At 43.0% G+C, this 23,806-nt stretch overlaps 1 protein-coding gene across 2 annotated transcripts in view; it reads left to right on the top strand.

Moving 5' to 3' along the window:
• Morc2 (MORC family CW-type zinc finger 2) overlaps positions 1 to 15,898 on the top strand; it is a 39,363-nt gene extending 23,465 nt beyond the window's left edge. The window contains exons 8-26 of one of the 2 annotated variants that reach the window (XM_047562624.1): positions 98 to 209; positions 727 to 852; positions 1,409 to 1,488; positions 2,209 to 2,291; positions 2,514 to 2,599; positions 4,152 to 4,292; positions 4,391 to 4,545; positions 4,667 to 4,795; positions 5,355 to 5,460; positions 5,763 to 5,895; positions 7,429 to 7,503; positions 7,590 to 7,970; positions 8,540 to 8,671; positions 9,099 to 9,153; positions 9,672 to 9,813; positions 9,938 to 10,162; positions 10,250 to 10,343; positions 13,410 to 13,589; positions 14,629 to 15,898. In XM_047562624.1, coding sequence (XP_047418580.1) covers positions 98 to 209; positions 727 to 852; positions 1,409 to 1,488; positions 2,209 to 2,291; positions 2,514 to 2,599; positions 4,152 to 4,292; positions 4,391 to 4,545; positions 4,667 to 4,795; positions 5,355 to 5,460; positions 5,763 to 5,895; positions 7,429 to 7,503; positions 7,590 to 7,970; positions 8,540 to 8,671; positions 9,099 to 9,153; positions 9,672 to 9,813; positions 9,938 to 10,162; positions 10,250 to 10,343; positions 13,410 to 13,589; positions 14,629 to 14,697 — 2,504 coding nt within the window. In that variant the 3' untranslated portion in view covers positions 14,698 to 15,898. Of the gene's footprint in view, positions 1 to 97; positions 210 to 726; positions 853 to 1,408; positions 1,489 to 2,208; positions 2,292 to 2,513; positions 2,600 to 4,151; positions 4,293 to 4,390; positions 4,546 to 4,666; positions 4,796 to 5,354; positions 5,461 to 5,762; positions 5,896 to 7,428; positions 7,504 to 7,589; positions 7,971 to 8,539; positions 8,672 to 9,098; positions 9,154 to 9,671; positions 9,814 to 9,937; positions 10,163 to 10,249; positions 10,344 to 13,409; positions 13,599 to 14,628 lie in introns of both variants that reach the window. The other variant, XM_047562623.1, reaches the window with a different exon arrangement.
• Positions 15,899 to 23,806: the final 7,908 nt, after the last annotated feature.

The following is a 23,806-nucleotide window of genomic DNA, read 5'->3' as shown; positions in this document are numbered from 1 at the left end:
GCCTCAGGCCTTAGAATCTGTAAGCTCCAAGGCCACAAATAGTGTGGGCATGGGCCAGGGTGCCTGGCAGAACAAAAGGAAGATTTCTGTTCTTCAGGAACACTGGTGATCATCTTTAATCTCAAACTAATGGATAATGGAGAGCCTGAACTAGACATAATCTCAAATCCAAGAGATATCCAGATGGCAGAGACCTCCCCAGAGGGCACGTGAGTGTGGCTGGGAAGGGAGGCATACCCTGGAACTGGTCTTTATTTTCTTAGGAGGTGGCTTCAGGTTAAGGAAATAGAGAGCTTATTCCCTGGACTTCTCTCAGTGGCAGCATTAGAGTTAATGGAACTGAGAGTGCCATGCCTGCTTGGCATATAGCAACAGGGAAGCAGGACAACAGCTCCTCAGCAAAGCTTGAAGAAAAGATTAATGATCCCCTGTTCCAACTCCTTGATTTGACAGGAGAAGAAATGGAGGCCTGGGTGGAGAGGAATTGCCCAGGGGCCCACAGTAGGGCAGTGGTAGGGCCAGGTGAAGTCTGTGGGGGACATCTGTGCTTGGGGACACAAGAGGGTTGTGGTACCCATGCTGAGGGAACATCCTATCAGGATGGCAAGAGAAGCTAAAATATAAAGTAGAAAGGTGGAGGGTCTGCAGAGGGGAGGGTCTGTAGCCTTGGTTGGGCTTGGTGGGTAGGGGTAGGTGATAGCACTACTCTGTTCTTGCTGCCTCCAGGAAGCCAGAGCGTCGCTCCTTCCGAGCCTATGCTGCTGTGCTCTATATTGATCCCCGAATGAGGATCTTCATCCATGGGCACAAGGTGCAGACCAAGAGACTGTCTTGCTGCCTGTACAAGCCCAGGTAGGGACCTGCAAAACCTGACTGGGGCCTGAGCCTGGCTAAGTTTTTCTGGAGAATTGTTGGACTAGTTCTATATGAGACACTGACAGTGCTGATTGTGTTGGGGCCTTTAATCTGAGTCACTGATCAGTCCTGAGGGAGTGACAAAGGTGACTGATAGGTTTTTGAGTTTGGCCATCTAAACTTGTCAAGCATATAGTGCTTTCTGATATGTGGAGGATGGCACAGCTATTGGAATCTCTCAGCTTCAGGGTTGAGGGACCTGTGGACACTCTGCAGGAAAGCAAAGGCTTGGGCTTATTGCTGAGGATTGTCTCTGCTATGAGATTAATGACACTCTGGTGAACATCAAAAACTGATCCAAAAGCAGAGACCAGGGATCAGTGGAGTAAGAGATTGAATTTGTTTGGTAAAATGAGTTTGGATTTGTTTTATCACAAACAGCCGGGGTACCACAGCTTGGGAGGAGGCAGGAAGGCAGGGTACTTTCTGAGCTGCTTGGGTTGGCTGCACGCCATACTGACTTGGTACTCAAGTTGCTTTTTCCATTGTTCAGGATGTACAAGTACACATCAAGCCGTTTCAAGACCCGTGCAGAGCAGGAGGTGAAGAAAGCAGAGCATGTCGCACGAATTGGTAATGCCATTTCCTATGTAGGAGGAGAGCATTGGGGAACACTACTTAGAGCCAAAGCAGAGATTTAGGAGAGGGCTCTGTCACCCAGGATCAAGGCTGTTCTCCTGAGCCTTGGTCCAGTTCCTCTCCAACTCTTTCCCTATATCCAATTCCCTCAGCACTTTTTTCTCCAAATTCTGCTCTCTCCAGCCATTTTTAGAGTCTTATCTAAAATATTGTCAACTCTTTGGCTTGTCCAAAGTGAAGAATCCCACACTGTTCTCTGATCCAAATACTTGTGAATTGGTTCACTTGACTCCAGGGCAGAAATCTCAAGGTCTTTCACCAGGACTACAGGAACTTCTCAGAGATTTTTGGCTGCTTGATGGCTAGTGATTGAAGACTTCTTTGGCCCCCAGCTCATTCTGAGGGCTTAATTTGAATTGCCTTGGGTGTTTGTTTTGTTTTGTTTTACCTGTTCTGATTCACCTTTGAAGTTCGAAAAGCATGTCTTATGTTTAAATAGTGCCTGCTTCACATTTTTCTTTCTAAAGTGATCCTGCAGTCTAGCCCTGGAGGCTGCTCCAGTGTTCCTCACCAGCTGTTGCACCACCAGCTATTGCACCCCCAGCTGGCCTTTTTCTTGCTGGTATATACATTTCTTGTATAACAGGGCGTGCTCTGTGGATCTAGGAGGGAAGACAGTTTTGAACCTTCTTTATTGTTTCTTCTGGGTTTCAGCTGAAGAGAAAGCTCGGGAGGCAGAGAGCAAAGCTCGGACATTAGAAGTACGCCTGGGTGGAGATCTCACTCGGGACTCGAGGGTAAGTCCTCATACCCATTCAACTCTTCTCCAGCATTTCTGGCACTTAGGAGTTCTTACCATGTGAGCCTAGTCAAGCAAAATACAGCTTTTAGGTTTGTTCCCAGTGGGGATCATTTTCTGTAGAAAGAAGATAATCTCCAGGTATGATTTTAGAGCCATATGAGTTAAAATGAGAAGTTCTGTATGTAATGTCATAATATTACCTGCTGTATGTGTCCAGGTGATGTTGCGACAGGTCCAGAACACAGCCATTACCCTGCGCAGAGAAGCTGATGTCAAGAAGAGAATCAAGGAGGCCAAGCAGCGGTGAGGGAGCTGTCCTTCCATCTTTTAAAATGATGTAGCTTTTGAAGATTGACAGGTTGCCATTTTGTTCCTAAGACTACTTTGATAAAGACAATATTGTGATCCCAAAGGCTTTATAAATGCCCCTGCAGGGGAGAGGTTTTACACTGAACTCTCAGTTCTTTCCTTAGCCTGTAAAAGGCAGGGCAAAGCTGGCACCTTAAACACTTAACTGTCCTTGCCAGCACTATCTCACCTTTTCTTCCTTCCGTTCTCTTTTTTTTCCCCAGTACTGGGAATTTAACCCAGGGGCACTTTGCCACTGAACTACTATGTCCGAAGCCCTTTTTAATTTTGTATTTTGAAACTGGCCTTGAACTTGCAGTTTTTCTGTCTCAGCTTCCCAAGTGGCTAGCATTATTGGCATGCACTACTGTGCCCCACTCTTTCTTCAAAGGATGTACAAGGGCTGGGGATCTAGCTCAATGGTAGAGTATTTGCCTAGCATGTGTGAAGTCCTGGTTCAATCCCCAGTACTACCAAAAGAAAAAAGGAAAAAAAAAAAAAAAAAAAAAAAAAGACATATAAAATTGCTCATTGTATAGAACTTGAAAAATACAAAACATGGAAGAAATGCAGTGCTAACCCAGGCACACTTGTTCATGTCTGTAATTAATCCCAGCCACTCAGGAGGCTGAGGCAGGAGGATCACAAGTTCAAGGCCAGTCTCAGCAATTTAGCAAAACCTTCAGCAACTTAGCAAGAACCTGTCTCAAATAAAAAATAAAAAGAATTGGGATTGTAGTTTAGTGGTAAAACATTCCTGATACAAAAAAAAATTTTTTTGAACTCCCTTACGCTTCTGTCACCTGATGGTATCTACTCTTAGTTTTTTGCATTGCACATATGCATTCATAATTTGTTCTCCCCTGACTGGTTACAAATGTGGAATAATGCAATAGATTGGGTTTTGTAGACCTCTCCATTTAGAATATCATTTGTCCTGGTTCACTAAATTATCTCCCTGTTCTTTATCCCAGCTCCATGTCTATAGCCTTTCTGGGGTGTGAATTCCTATGCTTGCAGGTTACTTCAGTCTATGTCCTTTTCATTGCTTATCTGCTTTTCAGGCATCCAATATTTTATTGACATTAATTATCAAAATGGTGTCTTCTCTCATGTGTTCTTGTGAATTTTTGCCTTTGAAAAATTAATTTACTATCACATTAGTAGAGTTTTGGGGGGGAAGGTGTGAAGACAACCTGTGTTTATATTTCCACCATGCGTCTGTCTTTGCAGAGATTTGCAGCAACTTCACAATAATCCGTTCATACAAAAATTCATCCCCATTTTATTATTCAAAAAGCCAAAATCATGTGCTTTTAATTAGGCAAGCATTGAGTTTTTGCATAGTACACCTTTGAGTCTGTTAGATCACACATTGAACAGAGATGTAAAACATCTTAAGTCTCTCAGGTTTAAGCTTAACACAGCTTCACCTCCATGGTATTTATATGCTAATGAATAGATTTGCCTGTAATTAATTAATTAACTTTTTGGTCATTGTTCTTAGTGCACTCAAAGAACCTAAGGAACTGAATTTTGTTTTTGGGGTCAACATTGAACACCGAGACCTAGATGGCATGTTCATCTATAACTGTAGCCGCCTGATCAAGATGTATGAGAAAGTGGGCCCACAATTGGAAGGGGGCATGTGAGTACTAACCAAGGGGAGCTTTCTAGCCCAAGGAGGATGGCAGGAGGTTTTGGCCACACAGAGATGACAGGACTGTGTCCTCTTTCTCTTTCTAGGGCCTGTGGAGGGGTTGTTGGGGTTGTCGATGTGCCCTACTTGGTCCTGGAGCCTACACACAATAAGCAGGACTTTGCTGATGCCAAGGAATACCGGCACCTGCTGCGGGCTATGGGGGAGCATCTGGCACAGTACTGGAAGGACATTGCCATTGGTAATGGGACTGGGTCTCTGCTCTTTATCTCCAGATTTAAGAGGCTTTTGTGATTTAAAGGGTAAGTTTAGGAAGAGGGCAAGGCTGACTCCTAATGTGATTTGTGGGTGTTTCCTTCTAGCCCAGCGTGGAATTATCAAGTTCTGGGATGAGTTTGGCTATCTCTCTGCCAACTGGAATCAGCCCCCATCCAGCGAGCTGCGTTATAAACGCCGGAGAGCTATGGAAATCCCAACCACCATTCAGTGTGGTGAGTTGGATGGTTGGAACCCTCCTCCTGAATCCTTCCATTGTAGTTTTTGACCCTTTTCCTCCCCTCCTCCTTATCCCCATGCTGACCTCCTGACTTGACTTACATTCATGGACCTAATTAAGGCCCCACTGAGGATATGTCTGTTTGATGACAGTTTCGCAAGCTCAGTCTTAAGGCTTTGCCAATTCCTCCCGTCCCTGCTGAATGAGGCAGAAGGTTACCTAACCTTCCAGGTCTCTCTCATCATAGCTGGACCCAGGCTCAATGCATTTGGTACTGCATTTCTAATGTGAGTGCATGACTGAACCAGAATCCAATTACAGGAAGAGAGAGGGGTTTGGAGTGTTTATAGTCCATAAAGTTTTCATCCTTGATAGAATTACTGTCTCTGAGAAGAATTACTGTTCTGTAAGGACAGACAGAGTTGAAGCCAGAGGAAAGATATTTGTGTGGATAGTCTGGGGCATTCTTGTCTTGGGCCTGGCTATGAGGAGCCTGGATTCCAGATATTATTAATGGGTGTGGCTGACATGCGTGAGTGTTTTCTGTGTCACAGATTTGTGTCTGAAGTGGAGGACCCTCCCCTTCCAGCTGAGTTCAGTGGAAAAAGATTACCCCGACACCTGGGTTTGCTCCATGAACCCTGATCCTGAGCAGGACCGGTGAGCACTTTCTCTAACATGAGGACTGTGGGTAATCCACCACCCTTTTTTCCTCACTGTTCCTCTATTCTTTGGGTAAATAATTTACATTTCTTGATATTAGTGCTCACATCCTTACCTCTGGCTTGCTGCACATAGTAAGTGCCCAAGAAGGAAGAACAGACACATGTCCTGCATGCATATGCCTTGGGAGTTCTGAAGGGGGTTCTCCTTTGAGAGAAAGCAGGGTTGGCTGAGAAGGGATGTCCCTGCCCTTCTGGAACTTTGTTTTGCCATCACTTCCCTAGCCTCTTCTCTTACAGGTGTGAGGCTTCTGAACAGAAGCAAAAGGTTCCCCTGGGGACATTCAAAAAGGACCTGAAGACCCAGGAAGAGAAGCAGAAGCAGCTGACAGAAAAAATTCGCCAGCAGCAGGAGAAGCTGGAGGCCCTTCAGGTGTGTGGGCAGTGGGTAGAACCAGCCTGTGTAGGGTCTGCCTAGGACTCTGTCAGTTTTGCCATCCACTCACCCATGTATGCTTGCCAAGGCTTTCCAGCCTTAGGTTCCAGGTCCAGACACTCAGTTTTTCAAGTATGCCTTGCTTATTCTTCCCAAAAGCAAACTGTTTTGTTTATATACTCCAAAGTGGTTGTTTATTTAGGGTGGATGAAAAACTCCAGAAAATAAATATCCTCTCATAGAATTAACTGTGCTAAATATCCTTCCAATTTTTCTTGAGTACCTAAACAATATATAAAAATACATTTATATTATATTTTTCATATTTTTCAAGTATGGAGATCATGCCATCTATTTAATATACACAAAATATATATGTATGTTATTTTTTCGTGGTAATTTTCCAGAAGAGAAATTGAAAAAGAGTTGGAAAAATTCATTAGCCAGGCACAATGGTGCATGCCTATAATCCCAGTGACTGGGGAGGCTGAGGCAGGAGGATTGCAAGTTCCAGACCCGTCTCAACAACTTAGTGAGAATTTGTCTTAGAACCAAAGGGCTAGTGATGTAGCTCAGTGGTAAAGCACTGCTGGGTTTAATCCCCAGTACCAAAGAGAAAAAAAAAATCTGTGGCTTTTTAAATACATCTTTTGAAATTACCCTCTAGAAGATGTTTTAATTTCTATTTTTCCAGTCCCCTCTACCCTCTGTTCTAGGGATTGAACCTAGTGCCTCTTGCATGCTAGGCAGGTGCTCTACCAGTGCACAGTACCCATAGTCCTTTTAATTTATTTTTTGTGAGACATGAGCTCACTGAATTGCCAAGGCTGGCCTTTAATTTATAATCCTCCTATCTCAGCCTCTTAAGTAACTGAGGTTACAGGCATGTGCCACTGTACCTGGCTTAATTTCATTCTTTGCCAATATAAGAGTATTATTTTCAGATGTTTCTGCAAAGTTGATAGGTAGACATATGCATCTTAAAATTTTTATGTGTAACATTGGACATTTTTTTCTGTGTCCACTTAAGTTCCTTAGAATCTTTAGTTTTTTACTTATATTTCTTTTTTTCTCAATTTGCCCATTTTTTTATAGATACATTTCATGATTTTATATTTTATTATAAGAGCTTTTTTCCCTTTCTGGCTTCTATGTCTGCAGACATACTCTCACTAACATGAAATGTCTTATGTGTACCTCCCTCTCTACTGAATTCTGTCTTTTCTGGCCTTGTCCAAGATTCACACATCCATTAGGCTTTTGGCTTCGTTTTATAGAAATTTAGTCTATAGATACTTTCCCTAGTTTCTCACTTGCTGGATTAATCACAGTGTCAGTTTGCTGATATTTTAGTGTTTGTGCATTTTTCATCTCCCCGATGAGAATGGGAGGCTTGTAGAACTGGGACTGTAACCTAGGTTTTCTTTTTTATTTGCTCACTGTCCCAGACACATAGCGATGATCCAAAAAAAGTTCATTTGAATGTTACCAAGATATACAAAAAACTTTATCATCGTGTTTGCCTTCCAGAAAACCACACCCATCCGCTCCCAAGCTGACCTGAAGAAATTGCCCTTGGAAGTGACCACCAGACCTTCCTCTGAGGTAAAATCGTGGGAGCATGAGAAGGGACTCTTTCTTAGGTGTCCCAGGATAGGATCAATGTTCTCATTCTCTATGGACTTTTATAGGAACCTGCACGGAGACCTCAGCGTCCTCGGTCACCCCCTTTACCAGCTGTGATCAAGAATGCACCAAGCAGACCTCCTTCTCTGCAGACTTCCAGACCAGCCAGCCAAACTCGAAAAGCCCCTGTCATCAGCAGCCTTCCAAAGCCACCTACTCTGGCTGCCCGGGTAGAGGCCAGTACCTCCAGGCTTCTCCAGCCACCAGAGGCACCTCGAAAACCTACAAACACTTTGGTTAAGACTGTGCCCCGCCAGGCCCCTCTGGTGCAGCCACTGTCACCATCTCTGTTGCCTAACTCCAAGAGCCTTCGAGAGGTCCCTGCTCCCAAAACCATCAAGAATCCAGTGGTCAAGAAGCCAGAGCCACCCATTAAACTCTCCCCAGTAAGATGATTCACCCTTTCCAACTCCCAGCCTATTGCCAGTGCTATAGGAATGAAATTAACTCTGTGTTAAAGCTGTAGGGAGGGAATTGAAGGAAGAACATCAAATCTAGAGCTTTTCTGTTAATCCCAAGAAGGGAGAATCTACATAACTGAAGGGATTTGGTCAAGGCCATAGTACAAGTTGGTACCCAGACCTTTCACTGCTTCCCTGAGCTTTGGTCTGCCATAAATTTTAATCACGTCCACTGGCTTCTCATATTGTAGGCATAGGTTGGCAATCTGATCACAGCCCTGGTGGGCTATAGCAGTGGTTAGTGTATATCAGGGAGGTCACAGCTGGCTGGCTAGGCACCTAAGCAGGGAGTGAACTGAGAGACTTCTTCCATGACAATTTTGAGCAAATGTCCTCATGGCACAAGGGCCAGAAAGTGCTTGTGTATGTACTAAGTAATGTCACTGGCATTGAGGTACAAGCCCTTCTCTGAACAACTCCTTTAGTTTGCATGAAATTTCCTGTGTCTCAAGGGATAAACAGGGACCCTCACTTTCCTGTTCTTTTGCTTTTAGGCTACCCCTGGTCGGAAGCGGAGTCTTGGGGTCTCTGATGAGGAAGAAGCTGAGGAAGAGACTGAGAAGAGGAAGGAGCGGTGCAAGCGGGGCAAATTTACTGTGAAAGAGGAAAGAAAGGAATCAAATGAGGTAGGTGGTGAGGTGAACTTATCAAAGTTTTTCTCCCCAGGGCCTTCAGCTCCTTTGCCTGTGCTAGCTCTGTATTTATATAATCTCAGCATTTCACAAGTCTAGTTGATCTTTCAAGAACTCAGTCACTGAAATGACTAGAAATTTGGTGCCATGGCAGGATCTTTATTCCCAGACCTGCAGTCACATGGTGCACATCAGTGGGTTGGAATCACTTCACTTCTCTGTATTTGTGACAGTCTGTCCCTTGCCTTCTGTCTTGTTTATAAAGGTGGCAGAAGGATAGATGCCACGCAGGGATGGTAAATTTAGAGAGTGATTTAACCTGCAATATGAAGGTGACAGTGATGACTCTGGGTAGCCAGTAAAACAAATCATCTTTTCAGGAGACACTAGGGATACCTCTAACAGTGTCTTCCTCTTATAGCTCTCAGACAGTGCTGGGGAAGAGGACCCAGCTGACCTCAAGAAAGCTCAGAAAGGTGAGTTTGAGGAGATTCCTAGCAACCTGTGGTAGAAGTGGAAGGTGGATCCTTCGCCAGCATCAGTTTAATCCTGAAAGCTTTACTGGGCCTGGGCTCTGTACACAGTGGATCCTAGTCTAATTTCAGAGAAAATTCTGAAGATAGCAATCCCTTCCCCCTTTTGTGTGTGTGTGTATGTGTGTGTGTGTATGGTGGTGGTGGTGGTGGTAGTGCTGGAAATTGAACCTCATGTCTTGAACCTACTGGGTGAGGGCTTTACCACTGAGCCACATCCCCAGCCCTGCTTTGTGGTTACTTTTAACACTAATTCCTTGGGTGTTTGCTGCTGGATGTCACTCATCTCCCTGCTTTTTGGCATCATTCTGACAGAGGGAGAAGTAGACTAGGATGCAGTGGGGTGGGGGTAGCATTTAGGTGCTCCTGTCCTCCAAGCCCTGGGGACTACCTTTCTCAAGATGACTGAGTGGAGGATTCTAATCTAGTTCTTTGAGTCTCACTTCTTTCCAAATTCTCAGATAAAGGGCTGCACGTGGAGGTACGTGTGAACAGGGAGTGGTACACGGGCCGTGTCACAGCTGTGGAGGTGGGCAAGCATGTGGTACGGTGGAAGGTGAAGTTTGATTATGTGCCCACAGATACGACTCCAAGAGATCGCTGGTAAGGACCCCTTCTGGGAGGACAGAATGACAGAAGTCAGGGGAAGAGGGATCCCTGGCCCCGCTTCTAGTAGCTTGTTCTAAGTGTCTGGGACAGACATGATATAAACTTTATGTCCCCCTAGGGTGGAAAAAGGCAGTGAAGATGTGCGGCTGATGAAGCCACCCTCTCCAGAGTATCAGAGCCCTGACACACAGCAAGAGGGTGGGGAGGAAGAGGAGGCCGTAGTGGCTCAGCAGGCTGTAGCCATGGCAGAGCCCTCCACCTCTGACTGTATCCGCATTGAGCCTGATACCACTGCCCCAAGCACCAACCATGAGACAATTGACTTGCTGGTCCAGATTCTTCGGTATGTTTCTTTTTGTTGTTCTGCTCAAGACTAGCAATATTTCTCTTTCCTTGCCATTCTGAGTCCTGTCCCTACTTTCTTTCTTAGGAATTGCTTAAGGTATTTCCTGCCTCCGAGTTTCCCCATCTCTAAGAAGGAACTGAGTGCTATGAATTCAGATGAGCTAATATCTTTTCCCTTGGTGAGTCTGGCCTGACCTTTGATTTTGTACCCCAACACTTGCCCCAATCTTGTTGTGAACAATCTTGTGATTGCTCTTAGTTACATGCCCTACCTCAGCCAGCTTCCCTTTCTTTTACTGAGGAAAGAGAAGACTTTATGTTATGGAGAAAAGTGGTTTACTGGTGTGCAGAACGACTCTACCCCACCATATATGTTAGGAGCTCAGCCTCCCTTATGGATGATAGTAGGTCTGATTTTTATGATAGGTATATCCCTTTGCCTTTATCCCAGTAGAGGAGTAAACTTGTCCCAAGCAACATCAACAAGCTTAGGATCAAAGTGGCTAAAACTTGAAACTGGGAGGAAGGTAGAGAGAAGCTTGTGGAATGTGGAGATCAGTATTAGGGCTTCTGTAGCCCAGCAAGTGCTGTTATAGTGCCTCTTTTAGCAGGTCCTCAAAGTGGACCTGCTGGATCTCATAGTGAGCAGTACTGCCTCCAGTGGCTTAAGATTTGATAAAAGACTGAGTTGTTACCAGGTATCCGGTCATGAGGCCAAGATCTGCCAAGTGCTATGGCAGTGAGGAACTGGGGTGGGGATGAGGGAGAGTGACTCAGTGCAAAGAAAATAAGAACTTTTGCAAGTGTCTGCCTATATAGGGGAAGGGTGGTATCTGAGGCTGGGCCTTTTGTGAATAAAAAAAGGCTCAGGGGACTGAAAGGACAGGTTGGAAGGTGAACTGAGAGTGGGAAGTGAAGCATCTTGGGTCAGTCTAATCTAGTCATGATGACTTAACCTCTGTAGAAAATGGAAGCTGACCAGCAAAGACTCAAGCTGAAGGAATTATAGTGTGAACCATGTCTAGAGCAGGAGCCAACAGTCTTTTTTGGTAGAGAGCCAGTTAGCAAATAATTGAAGGTATGCAGGCCATACAGTCTCTATGGCAATTACTCAGCCTTGCTGTGTGTCTTAGGCCTGTGGGGAATTGGAGGTTGATTTAAGTGGCGAGTGTAAGGAAGGTGATAAACTTTGTGCTGCACTGGAAGTGTCAGCATCACATTTCTGGGGCTGTGTAGTGTACAGAGAGGAGGAGGTCAGGACTGGAGAATGGGGGTCTAAGAGTCATCCTCAGAAAGTGGTATGTTTGTTTAATTGGGAATAGCTCAGTGTTCCAGGGAAGAGAAAAGGATTAAAATGAAGACTTCATGATTAGTGTGTCCAAGATGTTGGGCCCTCATGCGGTGGCTGTGTGCTTAATATAGTTGGCCAGAGAGAATAACATGGGGTTTTATCTCCTTTCTACTTTCGAAAAATGAGATAAGCTAGGAGTGGAAGAAACTGACTCAGAGAGGTGCCCAGATTTGAACCCAGGCATGTCTTAGGATGAATCTTCTCTTCTCACAGTGCTGCTTTGCTCTCCCTGTAAAGTGAGGAACTAGAACATGGCAGGACTTATGATTTCACATAATGCTCCACACTTCAGCTTTTGCCCTTGTTTAGACTGTGGGCACTTTCACAAATCCCAGGAGAACAAACATTTTGATAGATGGCAAGGTCTCTGGCATCTTCTTGTCAGTCGGATTTGTTGCTTTTGGCTAAAGTTGTTGCCAAACTCAGTCCAATGGCTGCAGTGGGTACTGTTGCTTAGCCCCAAACAAAGTCACTGTGAGTGTGTTAGACTAAAAATAAGTCTATTTTTATAAAATGAGGTATAATACCAGTACAACTTTGACCTCCTGGTTATGTCAGAAATCACTCAAATTTTTATTTCGTTGGTGTAAGGGATACTAGGTTCATTATGTCCTTGTCAGTCTGTGAACATTGTCCTTTTTCCTATGATGCCAGAATTAAGATTCCATAAAGCTTTAGAGGCTCTGTGAATGTTAGATTCAAGTACCACTAATTATAAAAAAAAAAAAAAAAACAACAAAAACAAACTAATGAAACAACTGTTTGTGGGTCTAAAGTTAACCTTAAAGTAAAAAAGTTTTTTTTGTTTGTTTGTTTGTTTGTTTTAAAGAAATTAGTATCAATCATGGTTGTCCTGATATTGTATACTGAATTTTAATGTTTTGGAATTGGCTTAATTATTTATTTTGAGGTGTCAAGGTCATTATTTTTTTTTGTGCAAAACATGAAATATATCTAGTCATCTTGGTTTGAAGAGATAATAGTTTAGATTTAAGGTGAGTGACATAGTTTACTTGCTGGTTACAGTATTTAAAAATAGTAATCAGAAACCTCTCAATGCTAGTAGCTCATGTGTCTTTATAGAAGTAAATGGAATTGGTGAGACTCTAGTGACTATATTTCTGTCCCATAAAATGACCTCCTCATTCTCAATGATTTCTGAGTTTAGAAAATACATGTGACCTAAAGAGAATATGTAATAGTTTTTTGTTTACTGGGATTACATGTAACATTTCATTTGAAATAAGTATGTTGCTGCCTTCTCAGAGTTTCTCTTGACAAACTGCTAATTAACAGTAACTATCCCACTCCTCAGGGGACATAGTTAAAAAACTCTGATGTTGCAAAAATATTTAGTACACAAGTCTGGAGATATTTGCTGTTAGTAGTACGTGCTTGCTAAATGTTTATGCAACAGAACTATGTTATGACTTGATTGTGAATTGCTGGAAGGGCTGTTCTGAAGTTAGAAAGGTGTGAATGAACTGGATCAGTAATCCTGGTGTCCTTTCTTGCCATCTGGAAAAGTAAAAATCACCCCTGCTGGGCTGTGGGTATAACTCAGGGTAGAGCAGTTTCCTAGCATGCACAAAGCCCTGGGTGCAATCCCCAGGACCACATTTAAAAAACAAAACAAAACAAAACAAAAAACCCCTCTATTTATTCATGGCTACTATCTGCTAAAGCATTTTGCTGAGTGCTTTATCTGTGTGATCATGTCCTTGTCCAAGAGATAGATGTGAAGGTCTTTCTCCTTTGAACCTAGGGAGACCACTTGCCCCATGTACCTAAGATGTTCCTTCAAACCAACCAAATCATGTGTGGGCCCATGCCCATCTAGAAGGGTCCTGGGAACCCTCAGAAACTCATCCTGTCCCCACCCTTCCCTCCACAGAAAGAGTACTTCAAGCAGTACGAAGTAGGGCTCCAGAATCTGTGCCATTCCTACCAGAGCCGTGCTGATTCACGGGCCAAGGCTTCTGAGGAAAGCCTGCGCACCTCTGAGAGGAAGCTCCGTGAGACAGAGGAGAAGCTGCAGAAACTAAGGACCAACATCGTGGCACTCCTGCAAAAGGTGCAGGAGGTGAGCCAGGCAGCCCTCTCATTGCAGCTGGACCACCTGGTCTCTCAGGGAGGGTGGCCCGGGCATCTCCTACTCCCTTCTCACTGGATTCTATCCACTTAACAGGAATCTGTGTTTCTAACCCTGGCTGTACTGCATCCTGATCAGGAGGGCTTGAGGTGGTGTGGCTGCCTGGGCCTCATCCTAGCCAGACCCACTGAACCTAACGTTGTCCCTTCTTTAGACATTCCAATGTACAACCTGCTTTGAGAACCCTCCAAGCTACAAAATTCTTACTTTTCCAGATGATGCCCAGATGGGATTGGGTAGTACAGAAGTGTTGAGTGCCCCTTTGGGGGGAGTTGGTCTTTATCCAGGCAGTGAATACTGAGGGGTCCACTCTGTGTCTGGAGGAAGAGATAGAGCTATTAATGGTAGACAGTGCTGTGAAGTAACTAACCAAGAGACCACTGTGTGAGGTCATTTGTTCAGGGTAGCCTCTGAGATGTCTGCATACAAAGAGTGGGAATTGAGGGAAAATGAGCAGGACTTAGCCTGAGTGTGGAGTTGATGAAGGTGGCATTTGATTCTGAGAGCAGTAGGGAGTTACTAGAGGGATGTGTCCTGGTCCAGTTTTCAGTATGACACTCTAGTTGGTTGGAGGGTTGGAGGTTAGAACCAGGGAACATGGTAAATTCCCACAGTTGTCTGTGTAAGGGATAATGGTGGTCTGGACATTGGGGTGATGACAAAAGGGAGAGAAGTGGGCAACACTAAGGGAAACATAGATCTAAGGAAGTGGAATTTGGAAGTAGAAGCCGAGCAGGAGGAAGAAATCTGGACATCATCTGAGCACAGAGGTGGAGATGGGAGAAGTGATCAAGACAGGACAGAGTGAGCCTGACAGCCAGGGTGGAGTGCATCATGGGGAGGGGACTCTGGGCTCAGCCCTAGGAGCTGGGAGAAGGGTGGAGAGGCCCCCCCAAAAAAACAAAACAACAACAAAAAAAACTTTCTGGCCCTGGCTGACCCCTACCCCACTCTGTTCTAGGACATAGACATCAACACAGATGATGAGCTGGATGCCTACATCGAGGACCTCATCACCAAGGGGGACTGAGTGGCTGGGAGCCAGAGACCAACTCCCTTGCCTACCCACCCCTCAACACAGCTTCCGGGGAGGGGGATTTCATTCATGGGTTGGTAGACTTAACCTTGGTTTAACTCACGTGGGACATTTGTGCTTTTGGAGGGAAAGATACTCTGATTCTTTGAATCTTCCTCCCTAAGTTTATAAATATTTATTTTTTAAAAGAAACAAGATGCTCTGCCTACTGTGAGACCATACTTTTTTTGTGTGACTCTTTGGCAAAGGATACTTTTGCCACCCCAGGTTGCTCAGGCTGAGCCACTTATGCTCCTGGCTCCTCAAGATACAGAAGTGGTGAGGTTAGCACCATCCTGAAGCTGGAGCAGCTCCAAGGATGGGGGTGGTTTCTCTCTTAGTGGATGAACAATGTGGGGATCTGAGGGACGGAGGTGGGAGGTGAATTCCCCAGAGCAGTATGGCCTCTAGGGGCTTGGATTTGGGGACCCACAAGGACCAGAGGGATGCTCCTCTTGCAGCTCCCATCCTAGCTCATGGCTGTGAGATTCTGCAGTTGACCTAAGCAGCTGTTAAAAGAGTTATGGTGTTGTCCAGTTTGGGAAAGAAAAGAATGATCCTGTCAACACTTCCCCATCCACTAAGTTCTGTCTGAAGGAGTGATTTCCTCAGTTAACTATGGACAAGGAAATTTTCCACTTCAGTAGCTTGAGTCCAGGTTGAAGAGTAGACAACCTGGTCTCTACCTGGGTAGCACTTAGGAATGTTAATTCCAAAGGATTCCTCAGGGAAGGAGCAGGTGCATGAAAGATCCCTGGTGCTGAGCTGGCAGAGGCCTCCGTCTGTGACTGCCTCAGGAGTGCCTACTGCTGTTATTCTACTTATTCCCTCTGCCAGGCCTCACGAAGCCCCTGCACAGTCCCTGCTCCAGGGGAGCCAAGAAGGTTTAGGGAGCCCCTGACTGCAGGGACTTCAGAAGCAGCTCTGCAGGAAGCACACCTGACCTTCCTTCCCTGTCCAGTTCCAGTCCTAGAAGCTGTGTCCCTCAAGTAACAACAACTCAGGGTCAAAGACAAAGGCAAGAGCTGCTGAGTTTTCTCTGTTGACTGTTGGAAGAATTCTGGTCCCATTTCCCCTAACTCTTCCCACTCCTATTTGAGGCCTGTGGTGGCACAAGAACTGTTACCTTTTATTACTGATCTGTGATTCAAACCTCCTTGGATTTGTTTGTTTGTTTTAAACTATCTATTGCCCAGGCCAGCAGTGGCCAGTCTGCTGCCAAGTGAGGTCTGCAGAAGATGGAGAAGCAGTGGGGAGCCACACCAACCACACTGAAAATCCCAGGTCTTTCCCCACTTGTGCATGGAAGCACCCATGACTGGTGGGTCCTGGGCTTCCCCAACCACATCCCTGGGGGAGGGCTAAGATAGAAGTGGTCTTCTCTGGAACATTCTCCAAGTCTCTTAGGGGTTTCCTGGGCTGTTGATTCCTCCTCATCCAGCTCTGTTTGCCCCAGGCAGCAAGTGGTCCATTTTTGTTCACAAACCTACTGTTTTAATCTAAAAAGAAGTTGGTTCTGCATTTTTACTGGAGGATCATACTCAAGTTTTTTACTTAACATGTAATCAAAATGCAATACTATAAACTTGTACTGGTAAGACTCCTGAACTCAATCTGTGTTGTTCTCAGTGAAATCAGCACTTTCCTCCTCTTCATTCTTTCTACCTTGTGGCTTTAAACTGTCTTCAAAGTCTTCCTCATGTCACCATCTTCATTGTTTGAGCTTCAGTGTCCTTAATACGCACAGAAATGAAGGCTGAATTTCCTAGATGTTTTAGCTTCAATTTCTGGATGTGCTTAATCTAACCTCAGCTTTGCTGAATGCAGGCTGTTCTGGATGGGAAGATATGCAGAGGTCCCCTCTCCTTTCTTGGGAATATCATGGGACAGCTGACTTGCTTGCAACTATGACAATGTGGGAAGAAGGGAGATGGTTTGGTTCACCTATGTTGGGAAATTCCTTGGCACAAGGCTGTCAGGAAGTGAATGAGGGCAGCAAGTGGTTTAAAGGAAGGAGAAAATTGAGGACTTTCTTTAGGGTTTTTGTTTGTCTTTGAAGTGCCACATGTACATGGTTAAATTCTAGAGTATAAAAGACTGGACCATTAAAATCAAGGCTCCCTCCCACCCAATCCCCAGATTCTCCTTGGAGAGTGTATCCAACCTTAGTGTGCATACTCATGTACCTGTTCTGTTTCTGCCAAGTGTATCTTGGAACCTATTTCAGAATAGCCCATATGGGTCTACTTTATTCTTTTTTGTCAAATTAGGAATTTAGCCCAGGGGCATTCCACCACTTAACTGTACCCACAGCTCCCTCCCCCTGCCTTTTAAAAAATTTTTGAGGTAGGGCCTTGAACTTAAGATTTTCGGGCTGGGAAGATAGCTCAGCTGGTAGAGTGCTTGCCTCGCAAGCCCAAGGCCCTGAGTTCGATCCCAGTGCCAAAAAAAAAAAAAAAAAAAAAGATTTTCTTCTGCCTCAGCTGCCCAAGTAGCTGGGATTACAGGTGTACACCACTGAGTCTAGCCCTCTATCCTGAACAGCCACAGAGCATTTCATTATCTTGAACATATTGTCATTTACTTTTAACAATCTCTTACTTATAAATATTAGGGTTGTTTCTAATATGAAAATTGCTGTGGTGAGTGTGTGTGTATTTGTTCATTAACTTAGATTTGTATTTATAAATTCCAAATGGGGAAATGGTTCTGTCAGTGGGTGCACTGACAACTCTTAAGATACATTCCCACACTGCCTTTCAGAGAAAGACTTTCAATTTCAATTTTTATCATACAGTGTGTCCCCTACCCCCACTTCCAACTTGGCAGTATGTGTTCACTTCTCTGAACTGTTTACTGATGTGTCCCAGGGATTCCAGATTTAAAACTCCACTTTGGGGTAAATGCTATTACCAGGTCAGGACAAGGGCATGACATTTTCCCTTTCTAAAGAAAGACAAGGATAAAAAAACACTTCTGGTTCCTTATCTGTGTGAGCAACACTGATCTTTGCTGTATCAGCTCCTCTCTTGTTAGGTCCAATTCCTGGAGTCTACATGACTTTCAGACCCAGGATTCAAGCAGTGTTGGTCAAGAGTCCACAGTTCTAAGGACCCAACAAGTCAAGCTTGATAAAGCTCCAAACGTTTGCCATTTACACAATTCAAGGATTGGCTTGTATAGTGTCTGTCTTTAGTGACTATATGCCCCCTGTTGGAAGGTCATTCAATAGCTGAGCCAAGTTGTAAGGGACTCACTGATCGCCTCCAAGGTGCCAGAAATGTCCTGAGAATTCCACTGCAGGGTTCTGACTTTCTCAGAGCTGGAACCTCTGAGGCTTCCTGTGGAATGTCAAATTGCCCTAGGTTCTTGGAGAAGTTGCAACAGCCAGCTCGACCACAGGAGGCAGAGCTCCCTAAGAACATACCTTCAGGCTGTCAGTTCTTGGTACTACTAGAGGTGCGTACACACCTTAGCAAGACATGGACTGCACAGAGGGAAGGACCTGGCAAGGCTTGTCCCATTCAGCAAATGAACCAGGATGTTGTTGGTTTGCTTTTTAATCCAGTAACTTGCCATGTGCTTGGCCCAACCAGGGCTGCTGGTGTGTCCAGCAAAACCAAACTCCCACCTTGTAAGTACTCGACAAGTTACTGCCTACTCTGGCTCCCCATTCCTCCTCTAAGAAGGGTCGAATGACAGTAGGGGTTTTCCAGCTTATTTGCTCAGGGCTCACTGTCCACCTGACATTTCTCTAGCCCTTATAAGAATCCAGTAGTACTACAGCTGCTCTGGTTAAAAGTTGGAATAGGGCCCAAGCCTCTTGCTGCCTTGACCTTTAATCTTTACAAGATTCACTGGTTCCCTGCCTGGAACCTGTAGACCTACAGCTGCTTACTCAGTGGCCCATATGGGGGTAATGTGTTTTTCCCAGGGCTGCCGTCATGGCCTCACATTTGGCTAGTTCATCTCCCAAAGGGAAGGCTGGGTTTTTCTGTAGCCTCTACCAGGCCCACACTGCAGGTGCCTTTGATAATGGCATTCTTAGCAATGCCAGCCAAGGTCTGGAAGGTAGGGGAGTTCATACTACTCAATCAAACTTGGACCGGAGAGAGGGTAAGGACCCAGCAGACTCATCATCCCTCTTCCATAAAGTGCCCTCTGGACTCTGCTGAGATGCTTCCAGGGATTCTCTTGGGCCCCATGGCTGCCTCGGTGACTGCACAAGCCCTGGCCAGCTCTAATCCACAACCAGGTCTCACTGTCTCCTTCCCCTCCTCACTTCAAAGCTCTGGGGTCTCAATTCACTCCCCAGTGCCCCACCAATTGGACCAATGTTACCAGGCTGAGCTTGGGGTGCTGCAGTGGGCAGGGGAGAAGAAAACATGATGAAAGGAGTCTGAATTCCTTAATCGCTTAATCGTCTGCTAGGGCAGTAGGATACGTGCCCAAGGATTAACTGTATATTTTCACTTGGCGTAGAGGACACGGCCAGTATCCCAGCACTCAGCCATCTCTCCAGAGGCTTTCAGGGTGGCTAGTGCTCAGTTCCATAAGGGCACCACCTCTCTCCCAGACGGCCAACGTTGTGTTCTGTGAGAGGCCCCTGTGGCCTAGACTCTCGCGGTGGGTCCCAACTGCGCCTGTGCAATATTGCTAGGTCTGTACACACTGCCACGCCCTGCTCATTGGCTGTGGAACCCTCACGATCTTGGTGTGAGTGCAGGCACGGTGGGGAGGCCCACCGGGTTCACTTCACACCCTGGGTGGTGACTTAGCTGGCAGCAAGGGCTGGCCCCACCCCAAGTGCTAAAGTGGAGTCATTGTCTGGTTGCTGCATATTAAGCCTACATACATTGCAGAGAAAAATTTTTCTTTGTTCGTTTTGCAATGTTTGAGGGGTCACTACAGAAAATTTTGGGGGGGCGTTGGTTACAGATGCCTGTCTGGCTGCCCTTATTTCTGCAAAGTGAAAGACGGACAGGAAAGGAGTCTGCATGTTTTTCATTTTGCCTTAAAAGGGCCAGCCTACATGCCAGCCTTTCAGCCTCTCCTGGGACCTAAGGCAGGGCGCCCATCTCTTGGATTTCACAACTTCTGTTTTCTATAGGATTGTCCTTAGCTTGGTTTGTGGGGCTTGTTGAACGATAAGTGTTTTTAGACTTGGGAGTTTCCTATCTTCTAGAGGAAAATCCATTCCCTTTCTCCCCAACCTGTGTACACTCCCCCAAGGGGGGGTGTGCTTTCTCCATTTTGTTTCGATTAAAAAAAAAAAGTGTCAACTTTCATTCCCTGTATTTTAGTCTATTGGTAAAGCAGGAGTCAGATTTCCACCCCCCACACCAGGTGGAAATTCACTTATGCCAGCCCCTTTATTATATGAGCCACTTTGGTCCTTATATTCCCCTCTGGTTTGAATCTGTTGGGTTGGAGACATCCTGTCATCTTTTGCATGGGTGAATCTGATGTGAAGATGAGATCACAGCTGAAACAGAAATTTTGGCCACCTTCAGCATCTAGATGAATCACTTTAAAACTTTTCCAGGCTATTCTATTATTTTAGAAATTTTAAATCACGTTATTCAATTCTCTCTCATTCCAGCCTAAAGAAAAGTTCCATTGGATTTTAAATTTTAATTGTATTAAACTTTAAGTTTTGGGAGTGTTGACATTTTTATGATTATTAAATATCCCCAGAGGATACAAAATGGTTTTCCATTTGTTCAAGACTTTTTGAATCCTTCAGTAAGATTTTATAATTTCTTCGTATGACTTTTATAACTTTTTATTAAATCTATTCCTGAGTGTTTTATATGTTTTGTCACTTTTGTGATGGAATACTTTTCCCCATCTTTAGTGCTCACCTAGTATTAATATGGAGAAAAGCTAGTGATTTATGATTCAATGTAATTTATTTCTATATTATAAACATAAAAACAAATGTAGGTTTTTATAGAAACAATTTGCAAATTTGCTAGTATAGCAATTTTATTTAATTGCCATTTAACTTTAGAGCCTCTGAAACAATGTTGAATAATTTTGGGGATCTTGTTTCTGATGTAGATGGAAAACTACATGTGAGGGTACTACAAGATATTGGCTATAGGCTTTGGTAAATGGCCTTTGAAGTGTTAAGTTTCCTTCCTTTCATTTCTATTTGAGATCTTTGGACTCACCTGTAGCTGTCATCCTGCCTGAGTCAGGCGCTAGGGGGCAACAGTCATGCATTATGAAATGTATTTGTTAAGTAGGAAGAATATTTAAGGAACACCCTTCATTCACCTGGTTCGTTATCATTACTTTAAAAATCCCTGTGTTTTCCTCCTGGATCCCTTTCCTGCCTGCTCAAGGGTAACCATCATCTCCAATAGTGGTCATCTTTTCTTTGCTCTTCATTACACTTTTCTGATTTCAGTTTGTATTTCTAAGTAATTGCTTTGCCTGTTTTTGAACTTAAATGAATGTAAAAATTTATTATTTTGCAATCTGCTTTATATTTTCAACATTATGATACAGAAATTGGTCTATATTGCTTGATGTAGGTATAATTCGTTTTTACCAGTGAGTCTACCATAACCACATTTTATTATTCATGCCTCTGTGACTGGTATTTGGGTTGAGCCTAGTTTTATTTTATTTTCCTCTCCTTCCTTACAGGAGACAGAGCATTCTTGTTAATGTCTCCTGTTGCATGCTTGCAGGACTTTCTCCCTAGAATGTAATCATTCAAGTAGAATTGCAGAATCATGGGTCATGTGCATCTAATGTCACATTATTTTCAAAAGTGGTTGTATAAATTTTTACACCATGGACACTGTGATTAATTATTTGCTTCATTTCTCCACTTTATCACCAACACTTGAAATTTTTTGGTAGTCTGAGTGGTATGCTGTGGGATCTCATCATGGTTTAATTTTTATTTCCCTGATTTCTGTTATGGTTGATATCTTTTTTATGTTTATTGACCATTTAGAAGAAGTGTTCAAGATTTTGACCCATTTTTTCTTTGTTTTTTTATTTTAAAAAATATTCTCAGTACAAGTTCTTTATAAGTTATCTGTCTTACAAATTTCTTCTCCCACTTGTTGACATACCTTTTGTTACTCTTCATATAGTCTTTTGATGAAATATTTGATTTTAATGTAGATTAATTTATCAATCTTTTCTTAATAATTTTCTTTTTCTTTTTCTTTTTTTTTTTTTTGGTGTTGGGGATTTGAACCCGGGACAAGCACACCCTACAACTGAGCTATATCCCCAACCCCAATAATTTTCATTTCTTATAACTTGTTTATCTTTCCCTACTCTGAGGTCATGAAGATATGTTGTATTATTTCTTGAAGCCTTTATAGTTTTATATTCCATATGTAGATCTTTAATCGACCTGGAATTGACTTATCTTTATAGTACAAAACAGAGCTCCAATTTTCCTTCATTCCCTCTTTAGTTCTTTCCTTTCCTCCCTTTCTTCCTTCTTTTCTTCCTTCCCCATCCTTTCCTTGCTCACTCTCTTTCCTCTTTTCCTAGTTACCCAACTTCCATTATTGAAAAGTTTTTTTATTTCCCTGTTGATACCTTTTTTATATATCCAGTGTTCATATGTGAATCTGTTTCTGGACTTTTAGTAAATTATATTTGTCTATTGTCTCTTTCTTTATGTCAGTACTGATTTAAATATTAATTGTTTTATAATATGGTTTGATATTAGAGAGCCAGTTCTATTTTTTAACTTCAAGACTTTTGACTTTTTTTAGTCCTTTGGATTTCCATATAAATTTAGAATCATTAAGCTCCATGAGAAAATCTGTAGGAGTTTTAATTGATTGCATGTGCCATCAATTCCATAATAATTGATATCTTTATCAATCTTTCAAACGGTAAGACTTTATATAAATTTAGATCTTTCTTCAGTGTCTCTCAAAAAATAAAGTTCTCCCTTTAGAGTTTTTTTTTTATGTTTTTGTTAGATATATCTGAGGTACCTGATGATTTGTAATGCTGTTGTAGATATTTTAAAATTTCATTTTCTGACAATTTATTGCCAGTATATTCAATTGATATTTATGTATTATCTGTAGATTCTTTTGGATTTTCTATGTCATATCTGCTGTGAATAATGACAGTTTTGCCAATTCTTATAATTCATTTAAATTTTTTTGCATTATTACATTGCAAGCTGTGACTACCAGTCCAATGTCAAATATAAAGAAAGAAAGTGGGCATCTTTTTTATTCCCTATCTCATAAGGAAAGCATGTGTGTTATTAATCAGATTATGGAAGTTTCCTTCTATACCTATGGGTAAATATTTTTCTTTTTAAATATCATGGATGCATGTTGAATTTTATCTAGTGTTTACTGAATCCATTGAGATGACCATGTGGCATTCTCCTTTAATTTGCTAATGTAGTGAATTACCTTGGTTAGTTTTTCTCAGGATAAACTTGCATTTCTGGAAGAATAATGATCATTTTTCTACATTGCTAGACTTGTTATTTTAAAAAAATCTAACGTTATAACTGACTTATTTGTAATTTTCATTTCTTATTGTGTCCTTGTAAGGTTTCGGTGACTGGGTTATGGTAGCCTCAAGAAATGAGTTTGGAAATATTTCTTCTATCATTCCATAAGACTGGAATTATTTTTTGGTCATCAGGGTCTGGAATTTTGTGTGTATGTGTGGAGGGGGTTAATTTTTTTAATGGTTATAATACTATTAATGTTTTTAGTCAGTTTTGTTAAGTGATTTTTTTCAAGGAATTTATCCATTTTATCTCAAGTTGTTCATAATATCCTTATTTTAAAGTATCTCTAGAATGTTTTTATGTCCTTTTCATTCCAAATAGCTTTTTTCAGCTCATTAATTTCCTTCCTTCTTCCTTCCCTCCCTTTCTCTTTCTTCCTAATCATTAATTGCAAAATTTTGTTAATTTTAGTTTTTCAAAGAATTGGCCTTGGCTTTCTTGGTCCTGTCTACAGTAGTCCTCCCTTATTTACAGTTTCACTTTCCATGATATCTGTTACCCATGGCCAATTATGATTTGAAATAAACAATTTATAAGTTT

The sequence above is a fragment of the Sciurus carolinensis genome, chromosome 8 (genome assembly GCF_902686445.1).
Source record: "Sciurus carolinensis chromosome 8, mSciCar1.2, whole genome shotgun sequence".
NCBI lineage: Eukaryota > Metazoa > Chordata > Mammalia > Rodentia > Sciuridae > Sciurus > Sciurus carolinensis.
The sequence above is the reverse complement of the archived record's forward strand: the minus strand, read 5'-3'. Positions and strand labels throughout refer to the sequence as shown.